General features: G+C 42.2%; 1 protein-coding gene across 3 annotated transcripts in view; it reads left to right on the top strand.

The window, feature by feature from the left end:
* TMED8 (transmembrane p24 trafficking protein family member 8) overlaps window positions 1-17,889 on the top strand; it is a 36,490-nt gene extending 18,601 nt beyond the window's left edge. For 2 of the 3 annotated variants that reach the window (XM_031454122.2, XM_031454121.2), the window contains 5 exons: window positions 1,995-2,076; window positions 6,724-6,853; window positions 8,661-8,787; window positions 9,002-9,307; window positions 10,567-17,889. In XM_031454122.2, the coding sequence (XP_031309982.1) occupies window positions 6,731-6,853; window positions 8,661-8,787; window positions 9,002-9,307; window positions 10,567-10,784 (774 nt within the window). In that variant the 5' untranslated portion in view covers window positions 1,995-2,076; window positions 6,724-6,730 and the 3' untranslated portion in view covers window positions 10,785-17,889. The remainder of the gene's footprint in view (window positions 1-1,994; window positions 2,077-6,723; window positions 6,854-8,660; window positions 8,788-9,001; window positions 9,308-10,566) is intronic. The other variant, XR_010381046.1, reaches the window with a different exon arrangement.
* The last annotated feature ends 804 nt before the right edge of the window (window positions 17,890-18,693 follow it).

The raw sequence follows: 18,693 nt of genomic DNA, 5'->3' as shown, positions 1-18,693 counted from the left end.
GTCAACTTAGGGAAGAACTGTCTATTCTCAATGAAAAGGGCCTCTTCATAGACTAGCAGAGACTGGAGAACATCTGACTTTTGTCTTTGACTCAGTTGCTTTGTTGAGAGGTGTAAAGAAGACCTCGGGCCTCCTCCTGTGTTTCTTCTTTACGCTCACACTGCCACACTCACGACACTTCTGACACCAGATGTGTGGACTTTTTTCCCCACACCAAGCAATTCTGCAACACCACGTGGGTGTCCTACAGTTTAACTCAATTCTAAACACTGTCTACCTGGAGATAGTGTCAGATCCGACTGGTTAAGGGCTCAGTTCCCCTAAACGGCTCCCACCCACTTCAGATGTCAGTCACAGGTGTTATTCCCTGGGTTACCTACAACTTCTGTCAATCTTGGCTACAAATTGGAGGTTCCCGTGACCTCCTCCCTCTTGGATTTGATTATTTGCTAGAACAGCTCAGAGAACTCAAGGAAACACTTATGTTTACCAGTTTGTTAAAGGATATGGTAAAGTTACAGAGGAACAGTCAGATACAAAGAGTAAGGTCTGGAAGGAACCCAAGTGAAGGAGCTTCTGTCCCTGTGGATTTGGGGTGGGTCACCCTCCTGGTATGCGGCTGTGTTCACTGAACTGGAAGCTCTCAAAACCCCATACTTTTGGGATTTTTATTGAGGCTTCATCATGTAGGTGTGAACAATCATTAACTCCATTTCCAGCCCTTCTCCCCTCTCTAGAGAATGGGGGCGGGAGTTGAAAATCCCAAGCTTCTAATTATGGCTTGGTCTTTCTGGTTACCAGACCCCATCCAGGAGCCCAAGAGTCACCTTATTAGAACAAGAGACATTGTTATCACTCAGGAAATTCCATGGGACTCTGTGTCAGGAACCAAAGTCAAAGACCAAATATTAGAACAAAAGAAACTCCTAGTGCTCTAATCACTTAGGAAATTAGAAAGGTTTTATTCTGTGCCAGGAACTCAAGGCAGAAGCTAATTGATGTATTTTCTATTATCTCACAAGAGGAAAGTTGGGTGGCATAAGCACCAAGGTCTTTCTACCTATGAGAGTGAGCTGACAAAAAAAATAGATCTTATTCACATACAAAATAATGAGAATAGATTATAAAGTTGGATCACAAATATTTGCCGGTTATGTCACTTTTATGTTCCTACCAAACTCTGAAATTTTCAGCATTTGAGGTTTATGTCAATACATTGTATTTTATACTGAGAAGTGAACTTTGGGCTTTAGTTTCTTGCTGCCTTAACTAGAGGAGGTTCACTGGAGGTTATCTAAACACAATGAACCATATGCTTTTCTGAGTGCTCACGGAAAGGCTAAATAAATACGCCATAAAGTTTAGTAGTACCTAATGGTTAAGAGCATGATTGCCTGGGTTTGAATCTTGTCTCTATGCTTTAGTTTCCTTACCTGCAAGACGGCAATGTAAATACCAGGCATAGGCTTGTTGTGAGCCTGGGAACAGGGCCTCAGTTCCTTGAGGATGCCTAATAGTTACTCAGTAAGTCATTGGTGAATGACTGAAGTGAGTAAGTGAGTGAAATTACAAAATCCTTTCCCTGACCCTGGATACCGTGACATGAGCTGATTGAATGTAGGGGTGGCACTTTCTGCTCTGGCACTGAATTCCAGGTCATTTCATCCTACATTCCATTCTGTACTCTACGTTCTGCCCAGTTTAACCATTTGCTATCTGGGAAATGTGATTCTTAAATTAGGATTAATTCTGTGGGGATTTGTTTTGGAAAATGGCTTATTTTTTTATGAGTAGGTTATAACAGTCTGAGAATATTTGGATGTAATGACTTGAATAATTTATGTGCTGGGCCTCCCGCAGTATAAAGTTTATGCCTAGAATATTTTTGGAAAGAGAAAGTTGGTTGACTACTGTCAGATTTTTAAAAAAGATAGAAGATAATTATGGTTGTGTTCCCTCTCAGGCACTGAATTTTTCTTTCCATGATTTTCTAGAGAATGAAGATCTAGAAGACACCAAGGTCACCTCTCTAGCAGCTTCTGCCTCTGATCTAGAACCACATTCCTCACCCTACAGGTAGGGACAGCAACTACTTTGGATGTAATGCTTCTAGAGGATTCTTCTTCTGAGATAAGGAATTGATGGAGGAAGTAGACAGCGACTTTAAGGGGGAATACAAATTGAAGTGAAGAGTATGGAGACTGTTATCATTAACTAGTCAACCCTTATGTGTATCTAGGGGCAATGTGAGATATCTTTCTGGTTATAAAATTTTCTTTCACTCTCAGAGAGTAAAACTGTGACAGATAGTATAGTGTCTTCATTTATCTCCTCCCAAAGACCAGGTTTAAATGTTAAAACGTTAAAAGTGGCTCCCAGGTGGACTTTCAAGACAATGTATTTTTGATTTTTACTCATGAAATGCACACAAACACACTATTGGAGGCAATTTTAAAAATTATGTAGTTTTCAGAGTAAACCATTATGATGACCTTCAGGTTGTCATTCTTAAATTCCCTTTCCACCCATCTCATCCACCTGCCGTCAGTGATCTCAGAGTATAGCAGAAAGGGAGTAGTACTACAGAGCTCTAGACTACGTGGAAGCCACAAGGCATTAATGGAATAATTAATGAAAAACTATATTTTGGAGAAACCTGAGCTACTGTGTATTATAGTCCAACAGATCAATTCACGGTACAACATGGTCCAGTAGAACCTGTGGTCTCTATGCCCCACGCAAAATTGATGGCTAGAGATGGGGGGAATGTCAGGATATTTTAAAAATCTGTTATTTCTTAGGTAGAACTTCTTTCTTCTTATCTTTATATATAAATAAAACTTTTTTCCCTCAGAATGGAAGATAATAATGATTAATATACTTATAATATAGGTGATAATAGTGTTAATAGCCAGACTTGGTTGAGTGTTTCTCTGTAATAATGATAATAAAATAGTTACTTTTTATTAAATGTTTCTATTTGCTCAATACTGTACTAGGTGTTAAAATATATTATCTCATTTAATTCTCATAACAAACCTAATGAAATAAGTATTTTTTTAAGATGAGGAAAATGAAACAGTGAATTTGATAATTTGTCCAAGCTCACACAGCTTTAGGTTTGTCTGCTCTAAAGATTATTTTCAAAATAGAAAGGTTTTGAGTTCTATGCTTAGAGCTACTAGGTTGTTACATATAAGGACCCTTTTAGAAGACAGCCTCCTCAAGGCGTTGATTCTGTGAGACAATTCAGGTTCTCGTCAAATCCCCTGAGGGGAACGTCCTTCCATTCTCCTGCCACCACCCTATTTCTGCACATGTTGACTTGAAGGATCTTTGGGGGATGGCTTTTGTCACGGAACTAATTTTTCCTCCAAAGAGTAAACAGCTTTTTGAGTGACAAATATAGAACATTCTTAGAAAAAAGGAGGTAAAATTTTCAAGTTTTGTTTCTAGAATCTAGTGTGTGAAGGAAGAAAAAAGTCCAGCAAGCATGACGCCTTGAAGTTTAGTGTTTGTGCTTTGTATATTTTAGAAATGGAAACAGCACAAATCTCTGTCTTTCCACCACTTTGGGACGGCCTCCCTGCTCTGGGTCAGCATAAACCAGAAGGCTTACAGTGGGAGTTTTTCCTTTACCTGGTTTATCATTGGCATCAAGTGATCTGCAGTTTATCTTTCCCCAGCTACCCTTCACTAGTTCTTCAGAGCATAAAATGCTAATGGGAATATTAAATTTATGTGGCTGTTGCATGTCCCATTTAAAATATTTTTTAAACAAGCAGAACCATACTTGTGTAAAGTAGCATGCACCAAGGCGAAGAAGAGGCTGCATTTTAGATGCCATACACAGTAGGGTCAGGTGGATGGTCAGACTGACTGCTGTGTTCTCACATTCCAAACAGTCCCCTTTTGTTCCCAGACAAAAGTTAACTTATTCATTATTAATTCAACTATAATTGTTGAGAGCCTGCTGTTACCTGGCAGTGTTCTGGACACTGAAGCTATCACAAACGAACAGACAATCCAAGTCCCTGGTTGCTCATGCAGTTTACATTCTATTGGGGGAGGCAGATGGAAAACAAATGTACATCATATTTTGTAGAATCTAAGTTGCCATCAGCCGTAAGATGAATGGTCATTTTACATACCACCAAGAAAGGAAAAATGCCCGAGAGAGAGTCTACTAAGAGACCCCCCACCAATGCCTGCACCTTCAGTAAAAAGAGAAACAAGGAAAGAGATCCTTCCACACAGAAAGGAAAATGCGGATCCGCAGGGAAATGTGGATGTCTCAGCCGCGGCGCTGCGTAAGGGGAGGAAAATTACCTCCCCTGAGAATGTGAACCACAAGTCTGTTCTCTAAATTCACTCTGCCAGTGTGGTCTAACCAAAACCCTTAAAAAGAACTTAATCTCAGGTCGCCTCAGTCGGTAGCGTTCCTGAGCCCTGGCAGAAGCATATGCAAATCTCAGGAGGAAGGACACCATGTCCATCCAGGCCCGTGGCCGTTTTAAGACGCCACCAAGTTTTAGGCCATCCCGTATTTCAGTTGTATCAAAACTGGAAAACAAATATGCATCTTGCAGTCAACAAAATATGGTACATAATGTGTCAGGTGGTCATAAGTGCAGTGAGGAAAAACGAAGCTGGATGGGGGTGTGAAGAGTGTTGGGGCCACAGAAAGTGAGCATTTTATGTACAGGCGTCTGGGAAGCCTCCCTGGCAGTGACGGCTGAGCAGAAACCTGAAGGAAGGAAGCCCTGAGGTAACTGGGGGCAGAGTATTCTAGGCTGAGGTGATAGTAGCAGCCCCCAACCCTCAGGTGGGGGAGTGCTTGCCGTGTCTGAGGACTCCCGGAGATTCAGGAGGCCACCGTGACTGGAGCGGACTGGGCAAGGCCAGGTGAGGCCCTCCTGGGAATGAGGTCAGCGTGCAAAGGGCCCTAGGGCTCCCTGCGACAGGCTTGGCCGTAGACGCTGTGCCTGCAGAGGGAGGGGACCCAGTCCTGCCGTCTCGCTCACCTCCTAGTAGAGGAGACAAATAATAGATAGTATCAAAACAGACTCCCATTTCTAGGTTTAAGAGAATAAAATAGACTCACGGCCTAGATGAGTTTACACTTTACACAAGATTACCCTAGCAAACCTACAAACAACAACCAAGTTCTGATTTTCATAGTAAGTGCCTCTTGTTCTGAGGTAAATTGGAGTGACTTACGTATTTCAAAGCTGGCTCTGTTTTATCTGAAGAAGAGGTAACTTATAAACTAGGGGTGATTTTTCTTGTTTGTGTTAAAAAAGAGAGAGAGAGAAAGAAGGAAGGAAAGAAACTCATGAACTCCAAAATAAGCCCTGTTTCCCCATGTGGTTTACAGTGTGGTTCTCCAGTCGGTTCTCAGCCTTTCTGAGGAAATGGACGCTGCCCGAAAGCAGTGGTTCTCAAAACTTTGCACACTTAAAAATTCTTGAGGACCTCAAAGAAGTTTTGCTTATGTGAGTTGTATCTATCAATGTTTACAATACTAGAAATTAAAACTGGAAAATTAAAAAATATTCATTCACTTGAAAAGAACAATAAGGAACTCATTACATGTTAATATAAATGACGTATTTTTAATGAAAAACAGCTATTTTCATGTTAATATAAATGACATATTTTTAATGAAAAACAGCAAAAGTAATTTAGTGGGAAGAGAGATGTTGTAAATCTCTTTAATGTCTGGCTTAACAGAAGACACTTGGATTCTTAGATCTGCTTCTGCGTTTGTTCTGTTGTGATATCATATGTCATACAGTTTCTGGAAAACTTCACTGTAAACTTCTGAGAAGATGAAAATGAACAAAGGCAGATAATATTTTAGGATGATTAGGAAAAGGTATTGACTTCGCAGACTCCCCTGAAAGGGCCTTAAGGACTCCAGGGGTCCCCAGACTATACTTTGATAACTGCTACTCTGAAGAATCCATGCTACCTTTTGTTGGCAACAGATTTCTAAGAAGCCTGGGGTATTGCGCTGCAGCCCTGGCACTTAACCCACTTTCTGTCTCTCCGAAGCCAGGAGAAATGGAAGACAGCGTACATTATCCCCCTGCTTCTTTGTGTTATAAGTCATTGGGATAGTAGATTAATGGGCTTAAATAAGGAAAGAAAGTGACTGCCTTTTAAAATTACTCGGTGAACTGGGTGTGATATGGACATCAGTGGTAGCATGTGAGTGAAAATGCTGACCTGCTTCTGGGCTAACAGTGGAGAGGGTCGCCTTGCTGATCAGTCCGCACTTCTGCTGTTTTGTGAGCAATTTTTGGTTTGGGTGAGGCCTCCTCCCTTTGCTTCTAGCAGTGACTTTATGTGTTGCACAGAACTGAGATTCCAGCTCTTCTTTTGTTGAAATTCTGTGTGGAGCAAATGGCATGGGTCCCAGAGTGAGGAGTAAAACCAGACCCCACCGTCCATCTCAGACAACTGAGCTGTGTGTTTATCATGGTTCTCGGAGCCTGGGACCTGGAGTTGTCAGTCCTGGGCCCCCACATGCTGTCACTGGTGTATTGCGGTCCATTTCAGCCCTGGGCAGCAGCCAGTGGAAATGACAGTAAACCTAAATCCCAGAGGAAAGCAGGGCTTGGGGGTGCCCTTTGAAGGTTCTTTTCTCTCTGAGTTTCTCCAGGACTGTTGTGCCTTTTAAAAGAGTTCTTGAATTGACATGCTGTCTTGCTCTGAGAGGCCGCAGATGGTAGCTCCAGTGAGAGAGGATGTCACAGAAGATCAGCTGAAAGCAGCTGGTGCCATAGAGGCTCAGGCCTCAGTGGAACAGGAATTGCTGCCTGCGGACCAGGCCCCGGTCCTCAGCAAGGTAGGAAGCGCGTTCTCTACAAGCACGAGATTGTGGCACCAGAGTTTGATGTGTTTGGGTGGGTTGGAATTAAAAAGCACCAGGGCATTTCACATTTAATTATTTGGGAATAAGTGTGTGTATCCCTCCAGGGCCCATCACTATACCGGCACTCGGTAAGCATCTATTCAAAAAATGAAGTGTTAGAATAAATGTTCACATGTTGTCTGAAATCCTTTCCATGTGAGGAGCCTTTAACCACTGGATTGTATTAGTCTCTGTTTTCTTGTGGTAGAGCTACTCAGTATTTATGGTAAAGATTCCACAGAAGTGGTACCAGTAACAGTGGTCTCCCTACCATGGATGAAGGGGTTGTTTGTACCACTGTTAACATTTATAATAGCAAATGGTGTTGGTGTTAGGAACGACAATGCCAAACATTATAATTTTATTTGTATAATGCTGTCTAGTTTACAAAGCATTTTTACCCACAGTACTTCATTTATTCCTGAGAATAACCTTGTGAGATATGTACCATTATGTCCCCATTTTACAGATGGGGAAACAAGCTAAGAGTTGTTAGTAATACTTTACTAAGGCTATGCAGCTAATAAGTTGCAAACGAAATCCTTTGTTTCACCTTCTGGAAAAGGAAGAACTCATGCAAGCAAGTTAGCCAAAATCTGATTTACCTCCTTGAGCAGTGAAGATAAGAGCTGAAGGACCTACTCTCCAGTAACAGATATTACGTGTAGTCTGGGAGGATTACAAAATTTACTTATTTATTTCTTGCAACTATAATTCTGATTTCTTAACTGGACTGCTGTCTCTCTGATGTCCTCTCCTATGTTGGCAGTAGGCGTACATTTCTTGAGTTGCCTACCGACGGCTTAGAGAAGGAGCAGAAAATTAAGGCACAATAGCATGAGACAGGGAAATGCTAATCTGAGTGATGTGAAGTGAAACCCTCTAGGGAGAGATTGCAGGCTCCTGCCACGGGTCAGTGAGGGCTTTGAGTATCGAGTGACATTTGTACTCTTCATGGAAGTCAGATGTCTGGCAGCAAATATACTGTTTAAATGCAAATCCTGGCACTAGTCTAAGGTGAAATTGTAATTGTTTATAGAACACTGTTAGTGGATGAGACAGCCTATGGGATGAGACATCCAAGGTAGCCATGGGTGAGAGAGAGAGACAGAGGCAGAGTATGAACCAGATTCTCTCTCTGCAGTGCTCTGGTGAATTGATTAGCAGTGATCTGGAAGTCACTTTGAATAGACATTGTAGTAGGAGGATGTGCGGCAGATTGAGCTAAACCCTAGATGCGAGAACTGTTAAGAGAGGAGCTGCAGGGTGGGACTTGCAGGCTGAGGTGAGACCAAGGCATGGATGGCCCAGAAACGCTGTCCATGTGAAAGTCAGTAGCAAACTTTCAGGATGTTCATGGGCAAAGATTTCATAAAGGGTCTGAAGTGGGAAAGTTGCAAAAAGTAGGAGAGAACAAGCAAGAATCTTTAAACTAGGAAATATACTGGTGGCATTAAAAAAAGTTGGTAGTAGGGGAGTGGTATATAGCTCAGTGGTAGAACACACGCTTAGCATGCACAAGGTCCTGGGTTCAGTCCCCAGTACCTCCATTAAAAAGAAAAGTTGGTAGAATTTATTAGCAATAAGCAGCTGGAGGACAGAGGAGGAAGGTTGAAAAGCATTTAGGCTTTGAGTTGAGAGAGTTGAGGTAATAGGGCAGGGGTGGGCAGCCTTCATTTGGAAAGAGGCTAGTTGGAATCTGCCTTGACATGTGCCATTTAACCAGAATTCTGTTGTGCAGATGGCCAAGTACCATGGTCCACAAAGGTCTGGGGACATCGTTATGATCCAGTCTGAGCACACAGGAGCTATAGATATTCTTTCAACTGATTTGGAATCTGCAGACCTTCTGGGGGACCACAGGAAAGGTGAGACCTTTGGGGGGTGTGGAAGGTATTTTTTTTTTGGTTCCCAGTGGGTACTCAAAGAAAGGCAGGCAGACAGATGGAAGGAAAGGAGGAAAGTGACCTGTGAAAGGGAGTCAGGGAAGCCAGTAGGAGGAATGTTGACTCCCTAAGCAAGATGCCAGGTATGGTGACATTTCCTCTGAGTTCCTCAGTGGTAAACTGCCTGTCCTTTCAGTTTCCCCACCTCTGATGGCTCCTCCGTGCATCTGGACCTTTGCCAAGATGAAGGAATTCAAAAGCAAGCTGGGCAAAGAGAAGAACAGCCGGCTGGTGGTGAAGCGGGGTGAGGTGGTGACCATCCGGGTACCTACCCACCCGGAGGGGAAGCGTGTCTGCTGGGAGTTTGCGACTGATGACTATGACATTGGCTTTGGAGTTTACTTTGACTGGACCCCTGTAACCAGCACTGACATAACTGTGCAGGTCAGCGATTCTAGCGAGGATGAGGATGACGATGAGGAAGAGGAGGAGGAGATTGAAGGTAAATTTAATTTTAACATAATTTGTGGTTTCCTTTTCAGGCTGAACCTAAGTTCTAGCGATCACTTCCTGTGTTGTTCCAGCCCTCCTTTTCCTTAGAATGCAGTGAAGAATCCCTTTCAGCATTGCGAGCTAAGTTGAATGATGCAGGCCAAAGTAGACCATCAAAGAACATTGTTTGGTAGGAGTTGGTATTAATGGTAAAGAAGTGGAAAGCTTCTTTCGTTTTAATCAGTACCCAGCTGTTTCCCCCAGGATCTCCTTGGGGATGGGTGGGGTGAGGGGCAGGGAAAGAAGCGGGTCATTGCTGCTGTATGTAGAGGCAGTGTCTCTCAGAGCACATAGGAACCTGAGATTATTTTACATTTCTCAATTAGTTCTGGTATATTTACCTTTATTCCTGATCTGGAACCAAACTGAGTGATTACAGTTTGCTGAATTACCCATTCTCTCCTCCATCCAAACGGTTACAGCTGGCTGACTACTGTTTACTTCTTTACTTCATGCCCGGAGCAGTTTTAAAAATAGTCTCCGTGCTCTGTCAGTTGTTACTTGCAGCGCCTACTCAGGATGGTCCTGAGAATGCTTTTTTTCTTCTTCTTCTTCTTTTTTTTTTTTTTTGTAATACAAGAGTAGGTTCTAAGCATTAGCCTTATTCCTTGGTTTTCCCGTATAATCTTACTGTCAATCCCTTCACTTGCTTCTGCATGGAAAAGCAAGTCTGCAGGGCAGTCGTCAGGTATTCAGGGAGGAGGAGAACCTCAGATCCATCTGCTGCGCTTTGGGGGCCCAGGAGGAGTTCGACGTCACTCAGGGTGGCACATTTGTCTGCATTTCCTACCTCATTTAGCTGGTTCTTTCACCTGTTGAATGAAAGGATGTCAGAATCTTCCCTTCTCAATATCTTTTTCTCCCCCTTGGAAATGTCCAGGTGCCCCTGGAGCTAGGAAGGCTCTGTAAGGCTAACTCATTGTTTCTTAGTGGAGACACTATTGGCATTTGGGGCAAGACACTTCTTTGTTGAGCAGGTACTATCCAGATGTTTAGCACTCCTGGACCCTTGGGCACTAAATGCCAGTATCACCTGTTAGTCACTCTGATGGCCCAAAGGCCACCAAACATTTCCAAATGCCCATAGGAGGGCAGTAGCATCCCTCAACTGGGTGAAAGCCGCTGGGTTACCTGGTCCCTCTTTCCACTTTCAGGTAGGTATATTTGGTCTCTGAACTCATGGACAAACACTACCCTTTGCTCATACAGACCCTGTCCCAGCTGGAGATGTGGAGAGAGGCTCCAGGAGCTCCCTGCGGGGCCGCTATGGGGAGGTCATGCCTGTGTACCGGCGGGACAGCCACCGAGACGTGCAGGCTGGCAGCCACGACTACCCTGGTGAGGGCATCTACCTGCTCAAGTTTGACAACTCCTACTCCCTGCTTCGCAACAAGACTCTCTACTTCCACATCTACTACACTAGCTGAAGGCCCGCTGGGACCGGAGGCAGGCGGGTATTGGCTGGCTGGAGCAGGCTGCCAGCTGAGGCCTCTTGTTTCAGATAGGCAAGAGCTAGAAGTGCAGCGTGAGGCTCCTGACCCTCACACCCTGCCCGGTGTGCCTGACTGCTGACCCCACGTAGCTTTTCCCCCTTCTTGGCTTCTGCAGATGGTGATGTAGTGTCCCTGTTCTGTGGTCCCTGACTCATGCTCTTCTCGCATTAGACTCCGGCAAAATCTCTCTGTGGAGGAAACCAACAGGACAAAGCCTAAAAGGAAGCTGGTTGTTGTCTTTTAAAAACAGGTTTGTTTGGGTACAAGGAATAGTGTTCCAGTTGCTGCTCCCTCCTCTCCCAGAGCCTTCTTGCTGATGTGTTTAGTGGCACCTGCTCTCTTCATTTTTTGAAAGGGCTGGAAGAGGGCAAAGCACATTGTCCAGAAGGAACCCAGTCTCTTGGATGGAGACAGCTCTGTCCAGCCTCTCACCACTGCCATATTCCCGCCTGCTGGTTCTTCATGGTCTCTGGCACAGGCTGGGAGCCCTCACTGCCTCTGGAGGGGTGTTATTAGTCCTGTGGTTTGGCTCTGCCTCTTTCCCTCCTCCTCTCCCTTTCTGAAGTCTGTGTCTTTGCCATTACAGCCAGAACTAACATGCCATCTAAGGGGATGATCAGTGTAGTCTCAGATCTTCTGGGAAGAAAAACTGCCTCCATCACTTCCTATTTCAAGAAGTAGTGTCCCTTTTCAAGGGCACTGGTGGTCGAAGGGGACAGGATAGAAATTAGGTGCTGGATTGATCTTGGAACCCACATTTTTGAAAGTCAATTGTAACCAAATTATTTTTTGTATAATCAAAGAAACAGGGATATAATCTGAGAGAGAAGGTCAAAAAGCAAAACAAAACAACACTCCAGATTCCCCACCACCTTTTTTTTTTTTTTGGTCTTTAGAATAGAATATAAGTGTTATTTAGAAATTTTGCTTTGGAACCAGTGAGATTTCCAAAGTTTCTGGACTTAGGTTTCTTGCATTGAGGGCTTAAAGCTCTTGGTGTTCAGAGTCTCTTAGGAAAGGTGATAATGAAGTGTCATGGCTGCTGCCGGTTGGATTTGCTCTTTACCAGGCCTGCGTGTCCCTAGTGACAGCCTCTTCCTCTCTGTGAACCCAGGTGTGCTGCAGGTGTGGCAGCCAGTGTCACCAGAGCAGCAGGGCCTCCGGCAGAGGAGGGACCACTGCGGTTGTTTGTACTTCCTTCTTTCTTACTCCTTGTGTCAAGCCTGTTACTGCCTTAGAATTTTGAGTAATAATTAGATTTATTTATTACTTTATTTATTTATTTTTTAAGCACATTTCATTTTGCCTTTGAGACAGTTTCCATCTGTTTCTCAGAAGGCTTCCATCTGCGCTGAGCCATTGAGGCCACCTCTCCTGTGGAGTTAAAGATGATTTTAGGAGAAGTCGGGAATGATGTTCCATTCATGCAGGTCAGTTCTGTGATGCTTTGGGAGGAATCTGTCCCTTCTGAGATGGATGGATGATGCCAGCTCAACCCAGCACTTCCTGTGAGGAATTCTAGGTTGTGAGGGAATCTGCCCAGGACTGAGTGCTGAGAACTAGCCAACCGGAGAACTCCTGTGATTCCAGGATTTCAAAGTCCTTTGCTCACTCTGAGGAGTCACCCTCTTCCTGATGTTTCCTTTGGTTCATTCTTTCCTTATGTGGGTACCGCATACCAAGCCTCCCCTCCATACAGGAGCAGAAACTCAAAGAACAGGGCTCCTGGCAATAGATCTGTGGTAGCATCTACGTCATGACCAAAGGGCGGTACAGCTGCACCTCCTATTCCTCTGGGAGCAAAGCCCCAAGTAGGATAGGATGCTATGGACTGCCATAGCATCGCCATCCTCTGAGCGGCATCATACCTCCATTTATTTTATATTTGAGTGCATTTTGTAGAGGATTACACCGGTCCAAATTTATATACCTTGTAAGAAGTTAGAAATTATTTGAGTGACTGTCTGTTGGGGCAGTGAAAGCAAACTTGCTGTGCCTCATCCCATCAGGTAGCTGCGTGACCGCTCTTTTCATCACCGAAGTTGAATCATGCCTTAGCTAACTGAATAGATTCTTTATAAAATAATTTTCTACCGAGCTGTCCTCCAGTCAGCTGAAGCCTGGCTTATTTTTCCTTTTTATTATTAACTTATGACTTTCTCATAAAATGGAGCTATCAGGCCATTGCCAGCTCCTTGGAATGACACTATTTTTGCCATGAGAGTCTCTGTACTTACTTTCTTTGCAATCCTAGTTTTGTTGCATCAGGGAAGCCTGAGGGACTTGTTCCCATCACCTCTGTGTGCCTCTTATTGTCCAGTCACTTGTGAAGTCTTGGACTGTGTTACATTTCATTCTGTACTGGTGTTTCATTAACAGTGCTTCTTTGATCCATTCACAAAAAAAGATACTTTCGCTGTCTAATCAATTCATTGTCCTATATTAAATAACTGAAATTATTGAACTCTAGGGACAAAATATTATTTACTGAAGCACAGGTAATTACTGCGAATTTCATAGCCCTGCAAATCCTAAGAAGTAGCTACTTCCTTAGTTTCTTCCTAAATTTACAGAACCAAACAATTGAAAATCACTTGCTTTCACTCCCACCCTGTTCTTTAGAGCACAAATAAATATTAACATACAATGGGAAGAAAGCGCTTCATAGTAGGCAAGAGACTGGGGTTCTCTACACGGAGTGGCTGAGTTGTTAAGTTTCTTCAGTATGTTTAGTTTTCTTAATTTGTTGAGAGATGGGGCTTTAAAAAATTTAAAGAGTTTATTTTTCCCAGCATCTTATTTTGAAAATTTTTCAGCAAACAGAAAACTTAAAAGAAGTATATAGTGAACACCCTTACGTATACCCATCACATAGATTTTAAAATTATAAACCTGATTTTTAAAACAAGGATGATTCTACTATTCTGTTCCTTTTGACAAGTGTCCAATTAGAGTATGTTCCCTGCACAGACATCAGCTCTCCTAGGTCAGAGAGCTCCTGATTTTTCAGTGGACTTGCTTCCTTCAGCATCAGTTACTTGGGGAGGCGGTCCTCATAAAAATGTGTCTTGGTCTTCATTTTTCAAAACTCATGCTGTAGTCCCCTCTCCCTCAGGCCATAATTTCTAATGTTTGCTTCTCCACCTGGCATGTTGGAGTGAGGGTAATTGTGAAACTGCTCTGGAAGGACTTTATTCTAATCTCTGTTGCTTTACGACACATCCTCAGGACTCTGAAATTAAAACTCAATCCTCAAATAATATGTAGCTTTAAAATTGAAGTAAGTAGCAACTTGAAATTAGGCCATTGTTAGTTATTTTTTTCTTAATTGATTCATGCACCTTAAAAATATTTTTATCTGTTATTTAGGAAAGAAAATCTTAGACTTTTTAAGAGTATATATTGTCCCTTATAATATATATATGGAAGAGATCAATCTGAAGGCTCACTTTTATTAATCAGTGGGTTTGGTATTATTGTAAAACATCATTTATAGAAAATATCTAAGTTATCTGTTTTTGATGAGCCCTATCCAGGCCCTCTTTTAAACAATTAGGTGAGACCCAAAACCTAAAATCTGTATTTTTATTTGTCTTTCAAGACCACTTTTCTGCGAAAGTTTGCAAAGACTGTTGTTTTCAAGGAAGGGACATGAGTGAAACAATTTCATGCAGCTTGAGAATTGCCTTTTAAAATGGTTAGTAAGGAATGAAAACAGTAAAATGAGAGGAAGAGAGAAAAGCTATCAAATGTATCCCAGAATTTTGCTCATATCCTGATTTTGTGTAGTTCCTCAGTTCACATTTCATTAGTTGGAATTGTTCCTTAGGCCAGAAGCCTCACTGGTCCTCCCTGTGCTTGTTGGAGAAATCCCAAACCCACTTTGCTGTCTTTCCCAACAGCGAAGACTTTAGAAATATTTTTGAGTAAGTCTCCTCTGCTAAGTGTGATCCTGACCTAAGGATTGATTTCATCTCTGTGTTCTCTGGGATTTGCGAGTCTGGTGCCATGAAAAAAGATGATGAGTTTAGAAAGAGACCAGGAGGAGTGCCAGCTGTGTCTCTGTAGCCTCGGTTGTGACTGTGGCCAAAAAGGGATGAAACAGGTTAGTTTTGCCCAACATCACAAGAGTGTCTTTGTGAACAAGCTGTGCCCTCTGTAGGCTGACCTTCCTGTGAGGTGTAAGAATCACCATCTTTTAAAATCTTTTTTAGCAGTAAATGGAGCTAACCAAACGGACAGTTTGGTCTTCCTTTTAGAGACTTCCATTTAGAATTTCTCCTGGGTCTAAAAGGTCCACATCAACCTTTTTAACTAGTCTCTTTCCACCTGGTCAAAAGTGTAGACCTCTTAGAAACCTGAATCTGCTAGAAAAGGGAAGAGTACCATCCCTATAGAATCTCAGTGGTTGAGAAGAGTTGGAAAGTGAGTTTCTGTCTGAAGGAAGGTGATTTCATTTTTTGTTGTTGTGAGGGGCAGCTTGTTAAGGGATATATGCTCTTTAAAAAGCCCGTCATTGTATTCATTGTATTTGATTGTGCTCAGAGAGCCAGGATACATAATTCTTTGGGGAGTAAGTAGGGAATAGGTTCTAAAACCAATCACAAGTTGGGTGCTTTCCAGCAACCCAGTATATGGCGAATATCCATATGACCAAAGTCCCAATTTTCATGCACACAGGATCCTATCTCTAGGCCCTTATTTCCCCACAGCTGAGAGACAAAGAGAGGGACTAGGCCCCCTCCATTTCTCTCTGATGTCTTGATTATTTATGGTATTGTTTAGCATCGGCACCATGATATCCAAGGCCTCAGTTTACCTGATTAATCAGAATTAAATAGTGTGAGTTGAGCAGATCAGGCAATCGACCTTGGTTGGAAGTAGGGCTGGGGAGGGATTATGACTTACAGTCCCAAATTGGGATAGCCAGGTAATTCATGTATGACTGTGCAGTTGGAACTCTTTGTTAACTTTACCAAGCAAGTCAAGAGGATGTGACAGTGCTGTTCTGATGAGGATGACAAATTAATTGAGTTGGCTAATGAATAGAGGCAAGCCCTCCCTCTATGGGAACCAGATTCTGTCACTGGCTCTGTGTCATTTCAGTGTGAGCTTGCAGCTCCACAGCGTCTCACAGTCTGGGTTCAGAGCCCACTAAAGGAGCCAGTCTTCTGTGGGCAGTGACTTTGGCCTTCTGCAAAGGAGAACCCCCAGGGGGCTGGTTCCTGATGGCCTCTTATTTGGGAATGGGGTAGGGGGAGTCAAGAGCTTGCTTTGGCTCTCTTGGTACCTGGCTATGGTCAGTGTCACCCCTTTGCTCTGTCCAGCCAGCCCAGCACCTGTGGGCACTCCTTTGAACATCTACCCAGTTATTTAGGTAGCGAGGTTAGGGCAGGCTTTGGGACCCAAAGGGTGAGAACCTTGCTAAATATTGTGTGGCCAGATTTCAGAAATCACTACTCCCTTTGGGGTGTTGCATTGTCCCTGCCTGAACCAAGAAGGCCAGACAAAGCCCCTCTTGTTTGAATGTCTTGTCATCAGCCTAGGAGAACCCAATTTAATTGCCTAAAGCCTTGATAGTGGGGTTCATTAACAAATAATCATTCCCTCAAAAATGAAGTCCAAAGGCACGAGACTCTGGCTATGAATTTATTTGTAGTCCTAGTCACTGGCTTGAACTCAAGATCAGATCTCTGTTATATGTACTTTGATTTCTTTTATGCCCCCAGGCATGTGGACCAGAGTTAATTTCATGGCTCTTCTTTACTCTTAAGAGATGAGGAAAAGGTGCCCCAGAAATCTAGAGATAGAGGCTTAAAAAAAAAATAAATTCCACAGTTTTCTGTCATTTTAAGCAGATAGTTTTGACTTATCCAGGGATAAAATAATATACATGAAATGATTTCCAGGGGACAAAGTATATTTCCTAAAAGTTCTGATATAGGGTCATAAACAATTGTGAAGTTTTGATTTGAAATATTATAGTATATGGGATTACAGAAGAGCCCTTAACTCAACTCGTTTCCTGACTCAGGTTTGAAATGCCTTGTCTGTAATGTTACCTGAGATTGGTTGTTATTGTTGGTTTTTAGGTTCAGGCAAGAATCATCTGGAAAACATTATCCTAATTCCTTCACTCATGTCCTAAGCAGTACATTTTACTAAGGAATTTTGTATTGAAAGCTCCACTGACACCCCTTTCTGAGATTATTGTCCCATAAATGAATTTGTTTTTATTTAATCAAGTTGAACTATTTTTATTTAGCCATGGTCAAGAGCAAGTAAAGTCTGGAGAAAGCAATTCAGTAACCCATGACTCCAGTTTGCTCATTTCCCTTAATAATGGGAAGTGCTTTGAAATTCACAAAAGAAAACTGCGTTGTTGGATGGATTATAAGAAAATGGTGGACTATAAGAAAGCCAGACTTTGGGTAAAGGTAATTGGAATAGAGGAGGTGCTTGAAGATTTTCTAAACTACCTTATACTGTTTATCTTATATTTCTGAAAGGCCTGCTTCGGTGCCATGCACTGAGATCTGTCAGTTGACTGAAAGATGATCACGCTTTCTTGGTCAATATTTAAGCAATTGGCAACCACAAAGGCGTTCTTTCCTTATTGTTCTATATCATGCACTGATGCTGACATTACAAAAAGGGGTCTGGAAGGGAAACGGTGTCACAGTCTTTTCTATTTAAAATACAAATTATCCCAACCAATCATTTATTGCAGTCAACTTATTTTACATATTCCCTATCAAGAGAAATGCTGTCAGCATCTCGTATGATTTCTAAGAGCTGTAAACCAAACTGTTATTTGTTATGTCCTGCTGAGTGGTTTTTCCTTTAAAATACCATATTTTACCAGCCTGTGGCACTGAATGTGTTGCTGTGATACACAGATGATCCTGAGCTATGGTTCTTGAAATAGCTCAGTTCTTGTGTTTTTATATTACGTAACAGTTTTGTGATGCTTTTGTGCATTCTTTGTCTTCTCTTCCAGGTTTTGAAATCTGTCATAAATAAACTTTTTCACTATGCACCTGTGGCATTTGCATTATATCTTAATGAACCTAACTTTCACTTTAAATTTTCTATTCATCCCTCTTCTGCATCTTTAGAGGAAAAGTATGCTTTAAATCTATATGAATTACTTTATAATTTCTTATTATAATCAATCAAACTTAATAAAATATTGAGAATGAGATTAATGATAGATCTTTTATCTGCATTTAAATTTATGGCAGAGTATGAACTGGGATCTGGGTTTGGCCCAAGAGCAGAAAAACTGGGTTAAGAGTGATGATTACGAAAAAGAACATTATTGAGTTTTGTCAGTATTTGGTCCTCAGGGATGTTCGTTTTTCCAGTGGACTGACTTACTCTGTTCAAATATGGAATCAGTACTCTGGACACCACGGTGATCATTTAACATAGTCTGAGTAATATTAATTCAGCCTAATTTCATTTACAGAAATGACACTATAAGATATCTTTGGCATCTCTTAAAATGACGCTTCTGCACGTCCTGGTACCTATTACAGAATGAGAAGGACTCACATCTGAGCAGAGAGGGGCATCATTTAAGTATCTTTTTCAGTGATATCTGTGGTCCTAAAATGAGCCTGTTAGATCTTTCTCTGCTTTCCTGTGCAACATATTTTAGAGGCTTATATATAAAGGAGGAAGAGATCTGAACTACTTGGGAGTTAAATGAATATAATCTTCCCACAAACTACACCACAAGCAACAGTGAAAAGCCCAGGCAGACTGCACATAGCGAGGGATTAATCAGTTGTGTGTTTCAGTACGCTGACTGGAGTGTCACTAACATACAACATATTGG

Source organism: Camelus dromedarius, chromosome 5 (genome assembly GCF_036321535.1).
Source record: "Camelus dromedarius isolate mCamDro1 chromosome 5, mCamDro1.pat, whole genome shotgun sequence".
Classification (NCBI taxonomy): domain Eukaryota; kingdom Metazoa; phylum Chordata; class Mammalia; order Artiodactyla; family Camelidae; genus Camelus; species Camelus dromedarius.
Note: the sequence above shows the minus strand (reverse complement) of the source record. Positions and strands in the feature narration are given on the sequence as shown.